An 18,613-nucleotide genomic window follows, 5' to 3' on the forward strand; every position below is an offset into this window, starting at 1 on the left:
AATTTTTATGGCTCTGACAAGTATGTAATTATGTTCAGCGGTGCTTTTCAGATTTTATCACAGTCAATAAACCACACTGGCAATTTCCCGTCCCCCATTTGACATATTTACACGGATCCATCTGATTGGAGGAATTAGTTAGCTGTGAGAGCTCTGATGGATATACACTAGTGATCTGTGACTTCTGCTTGGCTCATCTGTTAGCCAACTAGACCCGCTGCTCATCTGTTCAGTCTGTCTTTTCCTTTTTCCTCGGTTTCTGCCTTTCTCTTCCTTTACACATTTCTCCCAATCCATTAACGCCACGTTTTCTACTTCTTTGTCTTCACTTTAGCTCTCACTTCCCTTGCTCAGTGGCACCTCGGCAGTAGTTCTGAGTGAAGAGAGAATCACTCATTCCTTCTTCCAACAGACTATTCCACTCAAAGGATTCAAGGATTTCATAAATCTGCTTTAATGACTTATTACCCCCCCACAATATTTTATTTTATTTTACTATTTGATTGTAATTTTTAACGTCAAAAAATAAAACAGTATTAGTGACAGATTGATTATACTGAGCTATATTTAGTTGAGGCAGATATAGGGGAAGCAACTAAAATAAGACAAATGTCATGAATCGTGTAGCTTCACATACTTGTTAATGAATCCAGCTGTAGTAGCAGTTCATTTTATTTATTTATGACATTACTTGCATGTATGTGTCATAATAAACTTGATCTAAATGCACATAAACACATATAATACATAATACACTTCATACATATTCAAAACATGTTTTCTTTCATTTTAATTGAATAAGCGCAATTGGAATCTAAACAATATAGTATAAATGAGACAAAAATTAACTTTTTTCCTTCTCAGGTTTTCACTGCTTCTTCCTTATTATGTTTTAAAGTCTTTTTTTATTGCCAATTTCCTCTTTTTTTTTTTCTTCTCTGGCTTTTAACATCCGATTCTGTAAGACGTTAATGCTTTACTCTTCCCTTTCTCTTTCTGTCTCTTTAGGAGAGAAGTCCTATCTGTGTGACCTGTGTGGCTTTGCTGGAGGCACAAGACACGCCCTCACCAAACACAGGCGCCAACACACAGGTAAGCAACAACAACACACACATCCTGAACTCACCACGTAAAATAATCTACCGGTAAGCACAAACACACACTAACCATTGTATGTGTGTGAACCTTCATAATCTCGGACGGTGATTGACACTTCAAGATATGATCAGCCACAATTTATTTTTTTTACATAGTTTTAGCAACTGTTTGCTGTCTCTCTCAAACACACACACACACACACACACACACACACACACACACACAGGCACATCAGTGTGACATGCTGCTGTCAGTGATAGGCATGTGTACCAGTATGGCTGACTGAATCTGAGATTTTTAATTTCAGTTATCATTTCACCATGTCATTCTGTCGCTTAGGGAAATTGCATTTTTCAGATAGGCTGTCAATAACGAGTGCTTTTTTGGAAATTGGGATAGTGAAACAAATACTGTTCTTAACCGTTGTCTGGCAGGCGCCCAAGGATCAAGAATCCTGTTATAAATATTCATTTAGCCTTTCATAATTCATTTTGTTTGCTCCTCAGTTTCTCTGCCATTTCCCCCCCGAAACCTCCAATTTCTGTCTTCCTCTCCTGCGTTGACATGTGTCAATTCCACAGATTTAGCTGCATATTCAAATCTGTTGTCAGGCAGCTGCATATGAAGGGACCTCCCTGTCTGACAGTGTTTTCTTGTCAGAGTTTGACTGAGACAGAATTTTAAAGGCCACAGCTAATGCCAATATTTTTGTGGTTCAGGTTTTCTAAAGACAACTTTGCGCCATTATTTAGAATCTTAAAAATATTTCTGCTTTCATTCCCAAAATGCTTCAGGATTTGGTGGCTAGCGTTATTCTTGGCAGTATGGAAATGTCACTGAAGCAGTATTTTAACAAACACTGGGCACTGCAAGAGTCAATCAAATGCCATGTTAATAAACTTGTTAACTGTTCTGTTGGTTGGCAGCTCCTTAAAGCAGGGTGAGGTTTTATTGGAGGTTTTAAACACTGACATCCCTAAAGCTGTTGAGTAAAATACTCCCTCGATACTCTGGTCTGCCATTTGGAATACAAAATAATTAAAATACAAAGCTCCCAGTGAGCACAAACCTCTGCCAGCAATGAACAATGTTCCAACTTGTTGCTAAACTTACAGACATCAGGTCTGCCACTTTGATTTTCAAGCTTAATTTTTACCTTGACCCTGCGAGCATGCCCTTACAATTTAGAATCAAGTCTCTATTTCTGTAAGATTAATGGCTGTGTGTCGAATATGGTAATCATCTATCATCTAATGATATAAATCTCCCATCTGGATTTCCATCAAAAGCTTACTCTTCTACAGTATTCTATTACTCTTCAACTATTTTCAGTGTTTACATACAAACGGACCAGTAACGCACTACAGGGCTTGAACTAAGCAGATGTTTCAAATGATTACGCTTTAAGTGATTTATATACTCAAACATAAGTGTTAAAGCTTTAACTGACACTTCCATAAGTTTAAGTTTTTCAGCTAAAAACTAAAACTCCCATACAAAACTAATCCTTACACAGAAAAAAAAAAAATCAGAATCATTAAGGGGTTTGTTGTGTCAGAAAAATATGCTTTTGCCAACTTTTTGTTAGTCTCCAATTAATTCCACACAGCTTTATGAAAAAAAAAAAGGATTTATGAAGCCACCATATTGGCCAAACCATGTCAGTTGTGTCTGTGTGTGTTTGTCAGTGAATGTCATCTTGGTCTCATCACCATTGTCTGTCTCTTATCTTTTCAACCCCTCCACCCCACAGGAGAGAGACCCTTCAAATGTAAGCTCTGCAGCTTCGCCTCCACCACGCAGTCCCACCTATCGCGGCACAATCGTGTTCACACTGGGGAGAAACCGTACCGCTGCCCCTGGTGCGACTACAGGTACCGGCTCATTGACCCGCCCACGGTTGGTGGCGCTGATGGCTGCCACCATGGCACTGATGATCAGGGGGTTGATGGGTGGGGGTGGGAGGGGCTGTGGGGGGTATAGAAGTGAGTGAGTGTGATGGTGAGATAGCAGGTGGCATTGTGGGGTAGTTTGGATGGGTGGGGGTTGGGGGGAGGTGGCGTTAATGCTAGGGGTTTTCGTGCGTGTGTGTGTGTGTGTGTGTGTGTGTGTGTGTGTGTGTGTGTGTGAAGGGTGGGTGGGGAGAGGTGGAGGGCAGACAGGTCTAATCTCCACAGCACGGCTCCATCTCATCACTCTGCCATCATCAACAGGCCCAGCTAGATCTCCCCCAACACACATACACACACGCACACTCTCTCTCACACACATACACACAATGTCACTGTCACTGGCAGGTCCCTGTCATTAAAACACCATCATACCACATCAGTAATTACACAGGAAATTGTCGGTGAAATTGAAAAAGTTTTGGCTGGCGTTGCACATCTCCATCCCTCTCTCTTTCTCCCCTTCTCTCTCTCTCTCTCTCTCGCTCTCTCTCTTTCCCTCTCTCTGCCTCTCTCCCTCTCTCATCCTGTGCTTCCTCGTCAGGTTGTGGCAGAAGAGTGTGAAAGGGAATGATCTCAAACCCATCATTGGTTTTAGATGTACTCTTCATTCGTTTTTTCCCCTCTGTGACAAAGTCATTTCGGCAGCTTGCTACACCTGCTCCGCTGCAGTGAAGCGCTCGACTCATTTCATAAGTCTTTTGTATGCAGTCCAACTTAGAAAAAAGGGAATGCTGAGAGGTAATAGTTGTAGTCAGGCTATTATTTTGCAATTATCAAAGGATTATCTTCCCTTGTACCTAAAGTTATCACGAAGTATCTCTTGACTGTAGCAATTAAGGATCGAGAGGTATTTAACTGATACTGTTGGATTTAAGATGCATATAAGATGTTCTGAAGATTTTATGTCAGTATCATTTAACTGCAAAATAAGGCTGCATCTTGTTCTTTAAGATGTTTTGAGTTCAGCTACAATGTTTGTAGACTAAAATATAGCTGATATTTCTATTAGCCACATTAACGTTGTGGCTGTAGTGGTGACAGTGACATTTGGTCCACTACTTTGGTTCAGAGCTTCAGATGGATTGCGCTGAAACTTTGTACAGATATACATGGTCCCAAGAGGATGAATTCTAATGACTTTGCTGATCGAGTTTTCACATATCCAGTGAAATATCTTCTTCTAGTTGATTGACTGGCATAAAATCTCCTGACTTACTATCCAGCTCGATGATCAGGTAACATTTTTATTTTTCCCCATCCCACATTGGCTTGGGGAAAAAACCTGCGAAGCAAAAACTAATTCAGTGCTTATTAGAAGAATGCTATCATGCTAAACTAAGATGGTGAACACTATAAACATTATACCTGCTAAACATCAGCATGTTAGCATTGTCTTTGTGAGCATGTTAGTATGCTGACATCCTCAGAAAGGTGTTAGCATAGCTGACTCTTAAACCAGACACAGACTACATGAGTTTTGGACTGATTTACCTCAATTTACCCCTCTTGACAGTTGGAGGAGAAATCTGATTTGGAATAGGACCCTTCTGACCCTCTCGCAGACTCATCGGGCCGCTCTGATAACATGTTTGACATACAGGAGTTCAAATCTGGATGATTACGTCAGTCTGAAAGTTAATGAGAGCTGTTGTTGGCGGATATTAAAACTGAAGCTTAAAAACTCACTCAGTTTTTGTTGAAGAATAGACAACTTGTGTTGTCTCCCCAACCATTTCGCATCCAGACAAATTTAGCCTTCTGCTTTAAAAAGCATTAACATTACTATAACAAGTTATTCTGCTATGTCAGTCTCCATTTCGCATTTTTTACATCTGATCCTCATGAGGTCATGTGAGGTGGTGCATTGCTCCGTCTGGCACAATAGTCTTAATAATATGCTGTAGTGTGTGATTATTTTCAAATCTTGTGTGTCTTGTGTGTTGCATGTTTGAGATAAGAGAGAGGAAAATCTGTTAAGTTTCTTCTCGTGAGCGTGATGCAACCCGATTTTAAAACTCCTGTAGTCTGAGCCCAGCTTTACTCTGGTTAGATTTGGACTGCCCATTTTGTAAACTGCAAAAATTTGTTGTTTTGTCTATAATTCCGCTCTTGATATAAATGAAATGTTATACCTCATGGGACCCTAAAGCTCTGGACCCAGGAAAGATACCCGTTGAATGAAGAAGACACCATGTTGCCTACATTTGTTGAATCCTTTTCTAATGTCTCATTAAACTCAGTCTTAGTGGGTAAAAGGCTTTAAGAACTGAACATTTATATAAAGAATATTTAATCTCATAAATTGGCAGATTTTTTTTACTTGAGGGCAAATTTTGGTCCCATATCAAACCACTGCACTGGACTAACTGCAGTATCAGAAAGATACTGCACATAGAACGAGCCAAATGTCCCTGGTCCCATTGTTCCCGCACTGATACTTAATGATCATTACAGATAGCGGCAAATGAAACAGTAAATTAGAAGCCCAATTAACATTTTGGTGGCCCCAGGGGTTCTGAGACGTCCAGAGGGCAAGGAAGGAAAGGGAGGGGGGCAGGCAAGGTGGGAGGAGGGGTGAGGCTGTGGAAACACCCCGCTGGCTTACTAATGTGAGGATGAGGAATTGAATGTGGGGGCCTCAGACAGCCCAAGAGGCCTCACCTCCACCCTGCTTTTACACTCTGAATAGATGTTCAAAAACCCTGACGTCTCTGGTGGCCTGACCACGATAAGGAGCTACTAGATGAGCTAGCACATTTGACCTTTCAGTGTAAGCCGGGCTTACATGAAATAAATATGATGCAGGTGTAAAACATATTAAGGTTTGAAGCAAAGTAAGTTGTGTGACTGGCAGCCCTAGCTCACAGAAAATATTTATATCTGTTTTTCAGGTATACATCTGATTTTCACTATTAAAATATCCATATTAAATGTTATGGATGACATCTATGTTTCCCACTTGATACAATGTGATCTCCATCAAGGCTGCTCCTCAAATGCATGTAAATGAGCAGGGAGTGAATGATCTATCAAATGCCACTCATCTCCTATTCAGACAGAGATAGATAATGGGGGGGATAATTATAGTTAGGGAGTAGTGGTAAAAATATTCTAATGATATTGCACTGGGAGTCCTGGGCTGTCAATTAATGATGTCTATTTGACTATTCTCCAGCTATTTATGCAAGCCGCAAAACTTCTTTACTTCAGTGTTTAAAGAATCATTTCTATTGTTCACAATGTGGAGTTTTTTCCTCTTCTTTTTTTCTCATTAAAGCCACAGTTGCATCTTAAATGGTCTAATTGATATGTAGCCTCTGACTCCTGCCACGCTACCATCCTTCTGGGGCTATTATTGTTTATTGAATGCTGCGGCATTCGTGTTTCAATCTACCTGTTAGCATTTCGTTTCGATTCGAGGCGATGGCAGCTTTGAGGATGACACGCTTACTGTCAATGCCAGGAAGGTTTGCGACCTTGTAAAGTGAAGGGAGAGATGAGGGAGGAGGGGGAGACATTAATGATGATAACTTGGCCTCCTTGGCAGAATAAGATCCAAATAGCACCAATGATCCAAATACCCCCCCACCCCTCCCACCCCCCAACTCTTAACACACACAAAGAAACACATTTAAATCTCCTCTAACGAAGCGCCTCTCAATTACACCTCTCCCATTACCATACACTCGTTTGGGAGGAGGAATATGGAAATGGCTAAAATAAAGGGGAGCGACAGGAAGAGGCAGAGAAGGGGTGATGTATCCGTTGAGCATCAGTATGGCTGATTCCCATGGTGAGTGCATGGATGGGGGAGGAAGTTGAAACAGTGTTGGACTAATTAATACAGTGTATAGTAGGAGGGCTGGTGTGGGCTTTCACTAACTGTGACACCTGCTGACTCCTAAACGCACGTTGTGTTGTTTTAATATGACAATTACGCCATTACCATATCTGAGAGATAGCATGGCCCCCCTAGGAATCCACCCGCGCTCTCTTTAGAACCTTTTAGCTCTGCTTCAAATTTTATCTATTTATGCTCCCGCTTTCGAATAAGAAATCAGTTCTTTTAGTATTAAATGCATTTTTTAGCCGCATGATTTACCGTAATTCATGAGCATGTGACAGTTTCAATTCTTAAGTGTGTATTTTTTTCATTATGCAGAAGAGCAGTCAACAGATGTGGCCATGATTTGTCTGTGAACCTGTTATAGTTTTGCTAGTGATGGCTGATAAAGTAATCACAACAATGTGTGCCAATTTGCCCGATAAATGATTGAGAATATGTGCAAATATTTAAGGGTTCTGTACATATTTGTGGGCCGTCAGTCAATGTAAATCTGACTAAACCTGCAAGACCTTAAATCTATGGTAGGATTTTGTTAAGGTTCATCATCTGCGGCAGCATTTAAATTTTAGATATTGAGCCTGGTGTTTTTGTACTGCATGTCACTTGTGAATCAAAGTGTGTTCAGTGTTGTGGCATCTTTTACCTTGTTTTTCTGGACATTCAAAGCTGTCTGCTTATCTGTTCATTCCCCGTGGCAATCAGTGCTCACGCCAGCAACCTGGTTCTTCTCCTGCTTAATTTCAAACAAACAAGAAATCCAAATACATCACTTCCTGTGAGGCTAGGAAGACCTCTCTGACACAAAGCAAATGTAAACGCTTTCATTAGATATACAGATGGGTGACAATTTGAAGGAAAAACAATCACAAACCTCCTAGTCTCTGGAACCCTCTTCATTTTCCCATACGTGTTCAATTGATTCACATCATTTTCATTCTCATCAAACCATTCAGTGGCCCCTCGTGTCCTGTTTTAAAGCATCTGCATTTGTCTTGTTTGTCAACTCATTCATTCAGGTTTTTTCGTTTAATTTGTCGCCCGTCTGTATGGAAAAACAGACATTTCTTTATTTCTGTGGATTACTGCTTTTAAAAAAGGTTTGCTTTTGTTGAGACCGTGGCATCCCAACCTACTGTAGTGTTCAGTTTTGTGAAGAGCCCTCATTGCTCACCAGTGGCTAGTGCTTATGTATTTCATACAGCGTGAACAGAACCCAGAGAGGGCCCGTTCTGTTTTCTTTTTTTTTTTTTTTTTTTTTAGGCCCCAGTGGAGCCGGGCTGGACTGTGGCCCCATGATGGAGAGAGGTGTCTCTGCAAAAGTGAAAACAAATTCTCTCCTTGGCTGGCGTGAGCTATGGCACTGTGAGGCTTTATTGTCCCGGCCAAGGTGATAAGGGAGAGTAATTGCGTATTATACTGTCCGAGAATGTCAGGTCCAAACTGAGCACGAGTGCCCCATCCATCAACACATGATGGTGTGTGTTTATGTGTGTGTATGAAACTGTGTTCTACACTGCACATGCTTGCTTGCATGATGCATTATGTGTGTGCTCTCTTGTGCACGTGTGTGTGTGTGTGTGTGTGTGTGTGTGTGCGTGCGTGTGTGTGCACGTGTGTGTGCATAGGATTGTTTATGGATTCAGGTCTGTGGATTTGCACCTGGGCAGTCAGATCAGAGATTAAAAATTTTATTTTGGCGCAAACTAAGGTTTGGTCATGTCTATGTATGTATGTATGTATGTGCATGTTTGTCTTGCCCATTGTGTTTGTGTGTGTCCGCGGGCAGGTTTAGATAGAGCCTGGGAGCAGGTCAGGCAGCATCATTAATCAGCAGAGGGTTGTGTGTGACTCTCTGAGCTGACATCATTACATCCTACACCCTGCAGTAGCTCACTGCTTGGACTGCCCTATCTGACCAGCCCGAAGACCCACAAACTGCCGCACACACAACATACACCACTATTCCTACACCTTTCATACAATTGCCAAAGATACATAATGCATAACGGATGTTTTCACACATATCTCTAACGCACTCCGTAGGCCTGAAGATCCACTTACAGTCTCTAAGCAAGCGTCACCCACTGCTTCTAGCACCATTACACACTAAACCTGAACAACTGTATGGAAAGAAAATATCTAAGAGATATTTAAGGGCATGGCAGACTATCAAAGAACTTGCAGGATGTAAATATTATTTGTGTAACAAGTTGTGTTTCTTTACTTGTGAAAATGGTTCTTCAGTCATTTGGTGGTTGTGGGCCTGTTTCACAGAGGCGTATTCAGGCAATGAATGCTTTGAGAGTCTGTCCAAACACAGCTGATCCCTCAGCTCCAAAGCCCAGTATGAGTTTTTTCTAGTGTGTGTGTGAGTGTGAGTGTGAGTGTGAGTGTGTGTGTGTGTGTGTGTGTGTGTGTGTGTGTGTGTGTGTGTGTGTGTGTGTGTCATCATTGCAACAAAATAAAACATTAGTACAGCAAACCTTTCTTGGGAACAGTGCCAAACGTTTATCTTATGTTTTCTCCCTCATGACTCTCATCCTTTAATCTTTGTGTTTTTTTTATTTTTTTTTATTATTTATTCCAAAAAGAAATGAGGCCTTTTATCTTTGTTTGTCTCCCTTAGATCCAACTGTGCTGAGAACATCCGGAAGCACATCCTCCATACAGGCAAACACGAGGGTGTGAAGATGTACAACTGTCCCAAATGTAACTATGCCACCAACTCTCCCATGGAGTTCCGCAACCATCTGAAGGAAAATCACATTGATATTGAGAATCCAGACCTCGCCTACCTACATGCAGGTAACTAATCGTTTAGTCTTTACTTGAGGAGACTGTCTTTTAAAAATAGAAAGAAATAAAGTGTTTCACAAATGAGCCCTGTCGCCAGATTAGGAGGATCTGGTTGAGTGGTGGAAGGATTAGGGTTAGAGTGCAATAATGTACTTTGGCAGCTGGCCTGGCATTATCTGCGCGGGTGCTCTACTGTACCTCAGTGCCTTATTTATAAAATTCCTGTCTCAAATGAAAATTTTCCTGTCAGGACTAAGATCATATATGCCTACATTTACAAACAACAGTGCCTGGAAGACAGTCCCAAACACTTCTGTCTTTGGAGACTTATTTACAGAAATGTTTGGGAGCTGCCCACTGCTACTATGATTTTGTTCTGTTGGCAGCTGAGGATCAGCTGAAAGTTAAAGGGACGCTCCAAAGATCTGCTCGCTAGTCATGGGGAGTGCTGTAGTGTGTTGTGTATTTCTGGAAAGAGCTTTTAAGTTTGAGACTTGGGTCAACTTTTTAACAGAAAACCTGCATCACAAACTGGAGGTGTGGAATTTGAAAGACCAGTCAGGGAAGGTCTTGCAAACGATAGAACTGAGTTGAATTATGCCATGTAAGCTTTAGTCATTCTAGGGACTACATTTCAGGATGTCTCTCCCTGTATCTCTTCATTCTTCTTTCATTTAATTCATTTTTAAATCTGTTTCCCCAACTTTATGGAAGTGTCACAGTAAATCTCTGGACTGCCCCTTTAAGTTCCTTGCTCAGGGGCACTTTAATGGTAGCTGGGAACATATTATGTCCACTATTTTTCTGCTGTTTCAAACATTTAAACCCTTCCATTTATTAACCCTCCAATCTTCTGAATTTCAATGCCCACACACATACAGTATATACCCACAAACAAATCAACATTTGAAATCATTCCACTGAATTAAATCACCTGGCTGCCCCCGCAACCCTGGCGAGACTCCTATTATACCACAGAGGTCAGATCTTCCAGAATCCTTGTCTGTGTTTTTGTCACTGGATCAAGTCTTGCTATTCAATGCTGATGGAGGGCACCCAGCCACAAAGAGGCAGCACTCAGATTGCTGGTCTATCCATCCCTGCCAATCACTCAGGCCATAGAGACAGATGAAATCTTGTTCCTCTTCTATTGGTTCCTTTGTATCACTGTGTTCTTCCTTTGTCCTTGAAGGCCACCAAATCCAATCGGCAGAGTGCTTGTCCTTCAGGGGAGCAGAGAGGACAGCCTTTATCCTGTTATCCCTTTGACCTTAAATAAAAGCAGTAGAGTTGGAGGGGAGCTCCATGAGAAAAAGGCCAGGCAGGGACATTACTGGATAATGGCTGCATTCTGGTGGCACTGTGGTTTATTTCCTATTGAAAGTGAATGGATCTGAGTTGTGTCTTTGTGCTGACTCTGAAAAGTTTATTTCTTTAAATTTCCCAAACAGGTTTATTCTTGGTATAATTTCTATTCTTCAAATTCAAGGACCAACTTCTGTCTTTGATCTTCTTGACTTCCATGTCCTAACCTCCCAGCAGAACCTTTCTACCTTCACCTACTCTTACAAACACCTCCCTGCTTCATATTCTCCGTACCCTCTCACCTTAAGCCAAACCACATCTTTACACTTCTTCTTACCCCTTCACCCCTGGATTTCCCTCACCTCTGTTTGTCCTTATGCATGGCTGACCTTTAGTGAAGAAGAAGGTCTCATTGATTCATTTAGCTGTTTTGTGTCCCCTTTACTGTGATATGTTAAGCCTTTTGAGAACACAACAGTTACACCAAATAAAGACAGAGATTTCTCTGTATGTGACCGTGATTCCACTCCGCTATAGCAAGCAACGTGCATTGTGCAAGTTTGTATGAGCGAAGGTCAGATCTTGTCTAGTACGCGAGTCGTCTTTCAGTCATCTGGAGGAAACATATCCTCTTCTTTCAGTCAAGTTAAGCAGCATGTTTTCAAGATGTCATCTTGATGCTCTAATTTATATTCAGCTCACACCACATCACAGATATGAACCCAAAGAATGACAGCAAAAGAAATGGTCCAAAAATACATCTGCTGGTATTTCTTACCCCTGAAGAAAATTCTTTTCAGCACCAATTTCCAGAGAGAAATTATCTGATCCCACTTTGCTTTCATTGATGCATTACAGTTTGCTCAAGATTTTGCTCCATGGTAGCAACACGTAAATAAACCACTGGAGGAATGCAGAAAATCAACAACCCTCTTTACTTGATTAAGACCAAAGCAATCAAAATATAGGTGGTTTGAAAAGGCATTGAAAGTACACTTGTGATCTCTCCTACTTTCAAAAGAGGCAAAAGGGAGGTGGGGGTTGTAGCAGAAAGAGCAGTGTTTCATCTAAGTAGACAGAACGAGACCAAAAGAAAGAGACAGGGGAAAAAAAGATTAAGAAGGTAGATGTTGAATTAACCTGCTTGTGATTGCTCTCTGTCAGAGTGGCACCAGGGCCAGCAGCGAGAGGCAAATCATCTGTGATGGCCCTTCCCGCTGTTCCCCCTTTGAAAGACACAGATCAAACGCACCCTAGTCATGGGCCCTTGCAGCCCCTCGCACCAGATTGATTGACACCCGAACGTCTCCACTGCTGCTCTGTCTTTCCATATCATTCTCTCCCTTCTCTCTCTCTCTCCCTCTCTCTCATTCTCCCTCCGTCTTCCCTTCTTTATTCAGCGTCGCACTTCGAATTAAAGCCCTTCTCAAGGATGAAAGCAGAGGTCCTTTGCAAACGAAGGAAGAGAGGGAATTAGACCCAGCAAGTGATGGAGAGGAATGATGATTAGAATTAGAGGGGGGAAAGGAAGGAAAAACGAGGTTAGATATGTGAGGGGAAAATGTTGCTGATAGGACACATTTTAATAAAATGGTAATGACAATTGTCTTCCTTGTGCGATCTGCACAGAGATATGCCAGAAAGAAGTGGCGGTGCCTGTGTGATCTCAGCATAGATAGCACTGCAGCAGAACCAGAGCTACAGGTACCTTAGAGAACTGTGACTTTGCTAAATTACCTCTCAACTAGAACTTACTTTCTAGTTAAAATACTGCAAGTATGGTATGAATGCAGAAGCTTTGGGAAATGGTATATTTCCTTCTTTCTTTGCTGTCTCCCTCCAGCGAGGTCAGCTGTGGTTGCAGGGCAATGGCTTTGTTAAATCAGCCTCCTGTCCTGTTCAGTACCCAAAACTAACTTACCCCACCACCACACACACACACACACACACACACACACACACACACACACACACAAGGTGAGATGTCACCATTAGCTTCGTCAGAGCATCTTGGTCCCACTATTTTTAATTGTGAAATATTTCCCTAATTTTCTAGTGAGGTTATAATTGCACATCTTGGGGGCATAGAGATCAAATGCTTTGTAATTAGCTAACAGCTACGGAGTACTTGGATGTGCTGCTTAGTGCCTAAAAAGATAAAACAAATAAATAAATAAACTTCTTCAAGGCATTGTTGCTGCTTTATGCAGATTCTATTTTCCTTAATAATGCATGATGGATGGCTACTGTAGAGGGCTAGAGGAGACCTGGCCTTGTAAGTGATGATCTTAATACACAGTTACAACCACAGGCAAATTCATTTGTTTGCATATATTTTTCCTTATTAAACAAATCTGTAAACAAATATGGGTTTGGATGGCTTTTACTTAAGTTATGCATCTGTGTGCCTCCCCGGCTCCCCTCCCTCGCTTTCACCTTCTGTTCATCATGTAATGAAACATTACTCTCCTGAGTTTTACTTGCGTATTGTGTTACAGCAGCGTGTTGGATTGCGGAGGACAGGTGTGTATGTCATGCAAATGTGTCCTGGTATCCCAGCGCATATGACACTGTGTCGACGTTGTGAAAGAAGCCACAGACACTGGCGATAAAATCAACATCTGTTTCTAATAACAATGTGTTATATGTGACACGTTTCTATGTGGGAAAATATGTGGAAAAAAAAAACAATGCATCACAGTTCTTTGAAAAACACCTATAGGACATCAAGTCGTCAGCGCCAGTGATGAACCTGCGTCTTTGTGTCACCTTCCTTATGTTGCATTCACATGATAGGCATTAATGAAAAAAGTCATTCTGTTCAGTACGATGTAAAATCTGATTAACACACCCTCATTCTGCTGATGCTGTCACAGCGTAGATTTAGTTATTTTGAGTTGCATCTTACAAAGTCAACAATGAGGGATTTTTTTGGCTTAATGGGAAGCCAAAATCAATTTAAAACACTTTTACCAGCAAAGTATAGAGCAAACTATGATGGGCAGTTGTAGTGTAGTTGAAATTATCAAAGCAATCCCACCTAGGAAACACATCATCGTGGCCCTTTTGTAGTCACAGTTTTTGTTTTTGTGGCCGTGTTTGTTATTCGATCTCCATCATATCTAATTTTCCCAATCACACAAAGCAACCTATGCAAGCCTGCATGTATGAACTTGAAGATTAACTCAGGCCAGTGTTGAGGTGTTAATTGGCAAATTCCCTCATGGAGGAACAACACCTTTTAGCTTCATCTGGTCCTGAAAGTCTCACTGAGGGCTGAAGTGAACTCCCAACTGTAATATTCCTCTTCTGCCCCTTCATCCCAGCCCTGAATGTCCCTTTTTTGGACACATTGCTTGCTCTGTGTTTAATACCTATATCTTTCCATCCACCCACTGCCTGTGTAGTTGTGGTTGAGATATTACAGTTAAGAAGCAGATGTTTAATGCCAGTGTGTCCTAGGAGACATGCAACAAGGGTGTGTGTGCGTGTGTGTGTGTGTGCGTGTGCGTGTGTGTGTGAGAGTGAGTGTGTGCGAGAGGGGGGTTGGCTAAGCGGTTTAGGGGAAATCGCACACCGTCGGTTGCATGCGTCTGAATAAACCAATACAGGGCCGGTCTAGGCCGAGCGAGCAGCAATTCCTGAATAATGACCTGCTCCAATGAGCGTGAAAACTCCCCCAACTGGCTGCATTTATCACACATCAGCCACAACAAACGGCCTTTTGTTTCATCCTCTTCATCCATTCCCTTCCCTTCCTCCTGGCCCCAATCCAAGAGCCTCCTCTCAGCCGTTTAGTGGCCATTCAGAGGCTTGACTGACAAGTCCCATCCAATCAGGGTGGAGACGTGGAGGCAGTAGGTTTCTGGCAGCTCAGAATGTCTACATTGTGTTTTTGCCACCTTTAGGCCATCACAGACAGATTTTTTTCCACACGGTGAATGATGACTGGAAGTGTAGTGTCATTGACAGACTGGGTCAACCTCTGCCTCTGTCTGAGCCTCTGGACAAGTTCTGTCGCTGTCAGAAGACTTGAGACAGATTGATGACACTTGATATATGCTCCCTGGTGTTGCAATGGCACAGTTATGTTAGGTGCTTGCTTATGTTGCACTATTCTAAAAAGTTGCAGATGGCTTATGTAGGGCACAGGCTCTAACAGTTGCACAGTGTGATCGCGGGACAAAAGGATAAAACTGTTCAGTCTGCATAGGTTTATAGTCTAATGCTTCATTCTGATCATGGCATTTGGGACACGTTGGATGCTCAGTGGCACAAGAAAGAGAACAACAGTAAATAGTTTTGCAACTGTACGTGTAAATGAAATTTAGCTTCAAAATTTTCTGAGCCAGTAGTTAATGAGAGAGGTTAAAGACTGAATCTAGTTCACTGGAGTGGGCCTTCATATGAACATAGAGACACAAGCACACACAAACACACACAAACACCTCCTGTGAGTGACGTGTAGTGGGGATGCTCGCGGGCAGGGCTGCTCCTCCTGTATGGGACAGTGAATATGGGACCAGACAGGCCGCCGGCTCCTATAAAGCCTCATCCATAATTCAATCCTCCTTCTCCCTCAGTTCAGACACACTGTACATATCCAGCTACAGCTAACAGCTAAGCTGTCTAATACAAGACAAGAAAGAAAAAAGAGAGAGAGAGAGAGAGAGAGAGAGAGAGAGAGAAAGATAATAGTTATTGATGAGAAAGTTGAGTGAAAAAGAAGTGAAGAGATAAGAAAGAAAAGCAGAAATTGTTAGGGAGAGCAGGTTGGGAGACGAGGCCAGGCTACTGATCACTTTCAGCCCGGCTTGCCCCATCTTGACCTTTACTGAGTCAACACAGCTCCTATAGTACCAACATGTTTTCCCTGATCTACACCCTCATTGGCTGAAGTGCACTTATGAGATCTCCACCACGACCTTTGCCCCATTTACTATGCCAAGGACCCTTGTCTTCCTCCTTCGCCTCTCTAGCCTCCGTGTGTCGTCTGTTTGGTGGCTCTACAAACGTCTCGGCATCTCTAATTACCAACAGGCTCAACTTTCCCAACTAAACAACCAATTACCAGAGCTTTAACCCAGCCCAGTCCCATGTTTCCTGATACAGTGGCCTATTAGGGCCCCTTATTTCTCCCCCAGCATAATTGAATCCCCTGGCTGCTCATCAGTGGGCTAATTTAAGCCAATGTGCAGAGTTGGTAATCAGAGGGGCTGCCTATTAGACTATCAGACCCCAATTAAGTGCCCTCTTATTTCCAACATAACAAGCCACTATCACTACTGCTGTTATTGTATTTCCTTCTTTAGTGCCCAGTTTTGTTTGGGTACATATGTGGTCTGTTTGTAGAACAATAAGAAAAAGAGGAAAAAGAAGTGGAAGAGAGGAGTTTCAGTGTTAGGTTAGCGCCGGCACAGGTGGCGTTTTAGGAGATATGCTTGAAGATAAAGAAGGAGGGTGACAGAGAGCAAAGACCTACTGTCTGATTGATATAGCTCAGTGGTTAGGATGTTTTATCCCAAAACACCCAAAAGTTCTTAACTGTGCAAACTCTTCAAGCACAATTTAAGGATTTTATGGACCACTTTGAGACAATAAATCAAGCGTTTTTATAATGTTTTGGGGGCTTTTTATTGCCTTTATTTTGATAGAGACTAGAGTTTTAGTACAGGGGGCATGCGCTCAACCCAGGTAAGGTACCGGAGCACCCCAAGAGTTTTATGTAAAAAAGATTCAGTGACGAAACTAATGAGTGAAAGTCAAGCATCTCATTAACGTAAGAGAATGCCGTGCCTGATCTGTTGCTAAGATTTTCTTCACCACATTATTTGGGTTCAATGAGTGCACATATCACCAATATCTTGTTAGGAAATTTATGGGCAGTGAAGTTTTTAAACTTTAAAAAATTCAAACATCTATCTCCCGCTGCCACTTGACTCTGCCAAAATCTGATGTGGCTTAATGCAGCTTTAACTTGACAAATAGATTTGAAATGGAAAAAGTTCAGAGATAAATGCCTTTACCACCAGCACCTCTCTCTGTCCTCTCACAAGTACAGAATATCTCACTTTTTTCCCCCTCTTTTCTTACTCTCCCTCCCTTTTTTTCTGTCCTGTCTTGGTGACTGGTGCAGCTGAGGGGAGCCAGAGTGTGAAAGAGGCCCACCGAGGGCTGATGAGGACTGTCTTACCAAAGCTCGTCTCAAGTCTGGGACTGTGTTTCTGCTGCACTTTAGTGGGTGTGTGTACATGTATATGTGTGTGCGGTAGCAAGAAATAGTCGTTCGTGTGTGTGTGTGTTTGGTGTTGGTGTCGACTCCCCATAGCCTAATTAAAGGGCGAGGAAAGCCACTCACGGGGAGATTAAACCTAAAAGGGTAAATTAGCACTCAAAAGGGGTGTGGCAAATTCACACATACGCACAGGCCATGAAATCTCTTCTGACACCTGTGAAAAAAAGGGGGTAAAGAGAATAAGAAGGATGGAGAGAGGGGAAAAACTTTTGTATTTCTAAAACAGAGCTCTGTGCTATGTATTTTTTGAGATGAGGATCTGAATGGGGCACTTTACTTTCTTTGTTGTCGTAAGTTGCTCTGGACAGAAGCGCTTGCCAAACTAATGTAATTTAATATAGTTCGACAGGGCCACAAACATCTTAAGATATCTAATTGACTTATGATTATCTAAATATGAAACTTTAGAATATCAGAACAGACTTTAACTCTTGATTTCAGTGTGTATGAGTGAGCAAAAAAATATTTGGAGGCCGTAAAACCTTACTGACTTTCATATCAGTTGTGAAATACGTCTTATGCTTATACTTAACATTAAATTGAACAGTGTGTAAAACATTAAATTTAACTTGGATTTTTTTACTTGGATACTTTTTAGGGGTTATTTCAAGGGTCAATGTTTCCCTACTTGCCCCTTGTCATGTCTTGCCATGCAGTTTGTTTTGGCTTTATTTGCTGCGGTTTTAAAGGGGTATTCCAGTGATTTTAGTATTCCACTTCCAGAACACTTGGGTCAATATTGAAACAGCAGGCAGAGATACACCGATCAGCCGTAACATTATGACCATCTGGGCAGCCTGGTGGATGTTATGCAGCCCCATACACAACAACCTGCTCACTGTGTCTCGACACCTTTCTATCAGAACCAGCATTAACTGTTTCAGCAGTTGGAGCTACAGTAGCTCGTCTGTTGGATCGACAGCTTTCGCTCCCCACGTGCATCAGTGAGTCTTCTTAGTCCATAATCCTGTCTCCGGTTCACTGCTTTTCCTTCCTTGGAGCACTTTAGATAGGTACTGACCTCTGCAGACCGCGAACACCCCACAAGAGCTGCAGTTTTCTAGATAATCTGATCCAGTTGTCTTGCCATCACAATGTGGCCCTTATCAAAGTCGCTCAAATCCTCACGCTGCCCATTTTTCCTGCTTCTAACACATCAACTTTGAGGACAAAATGTTCACTTGCTGCCTAATATTTCCCACCCACTGACAGGATAACCAGATAATCAGTGTTATTCACTTCACCTGTCAGTGCTCATAATGTTATGGCTGATTGGCGTATACTGACCTTAAGTTTCCAGTTGTGGATATGGAGTATTTA

General features: G+C 42.0%; 2 protein-coding genes across 3 annotated transcripts in view; both read left to right on the forward strand.

The window, feature by feature from the left end:
* Positions 1 to 18,613, forward strand: part of znf407 (zinc finger protein 407) — a 142,661-nt gene that overhangs the window by 91,592 nt on the left and 32,456 nt on the right. For both annotated transcript variants that reach the window (XM_051406730.1, XM_051406731.1), the window contains 3 exons: positions 1,009 to 1,092; positions 2,852 to 2,972; positions 9,524 to 9,702. In XM_051406730.1, coding sequence (XP_051262690.1) covers positions 1,009 to 1,092; positions 2,852 to 2,972; positions 9,524 to 9,702 — 384 coding nt within the window. The remainder of the gene's footprint in view (positions 1 to 1,008; positions 1,093 to 2,851; positions 2,973 to 9,523; positions 9,703 to 18,613) is intronic.
* LOC127367146 (teashirt homolog 1) overlaps positions 1 to 18,613 on the forward strand; it is a 197,509-nt gene that overhangs the window by 68,248 nt on the left and 110,648 nt on the right. The window lies entirely within an intron of this gene.

The sequence above is a fragment of the Dicentrarchus labrax genome, unplaced genomic scaffold (assembly GCF_905237075.1).
Source record: "Dicentrarchus labrax unplaced genomic scaffold, dlabrax2021, whole genome shotgun sequence".
NCBI lineage: Eukaryota > Metazoa > Chordata > Actinopteri > Moronidae > Dicentrarchus > Dicentrarchus labrax.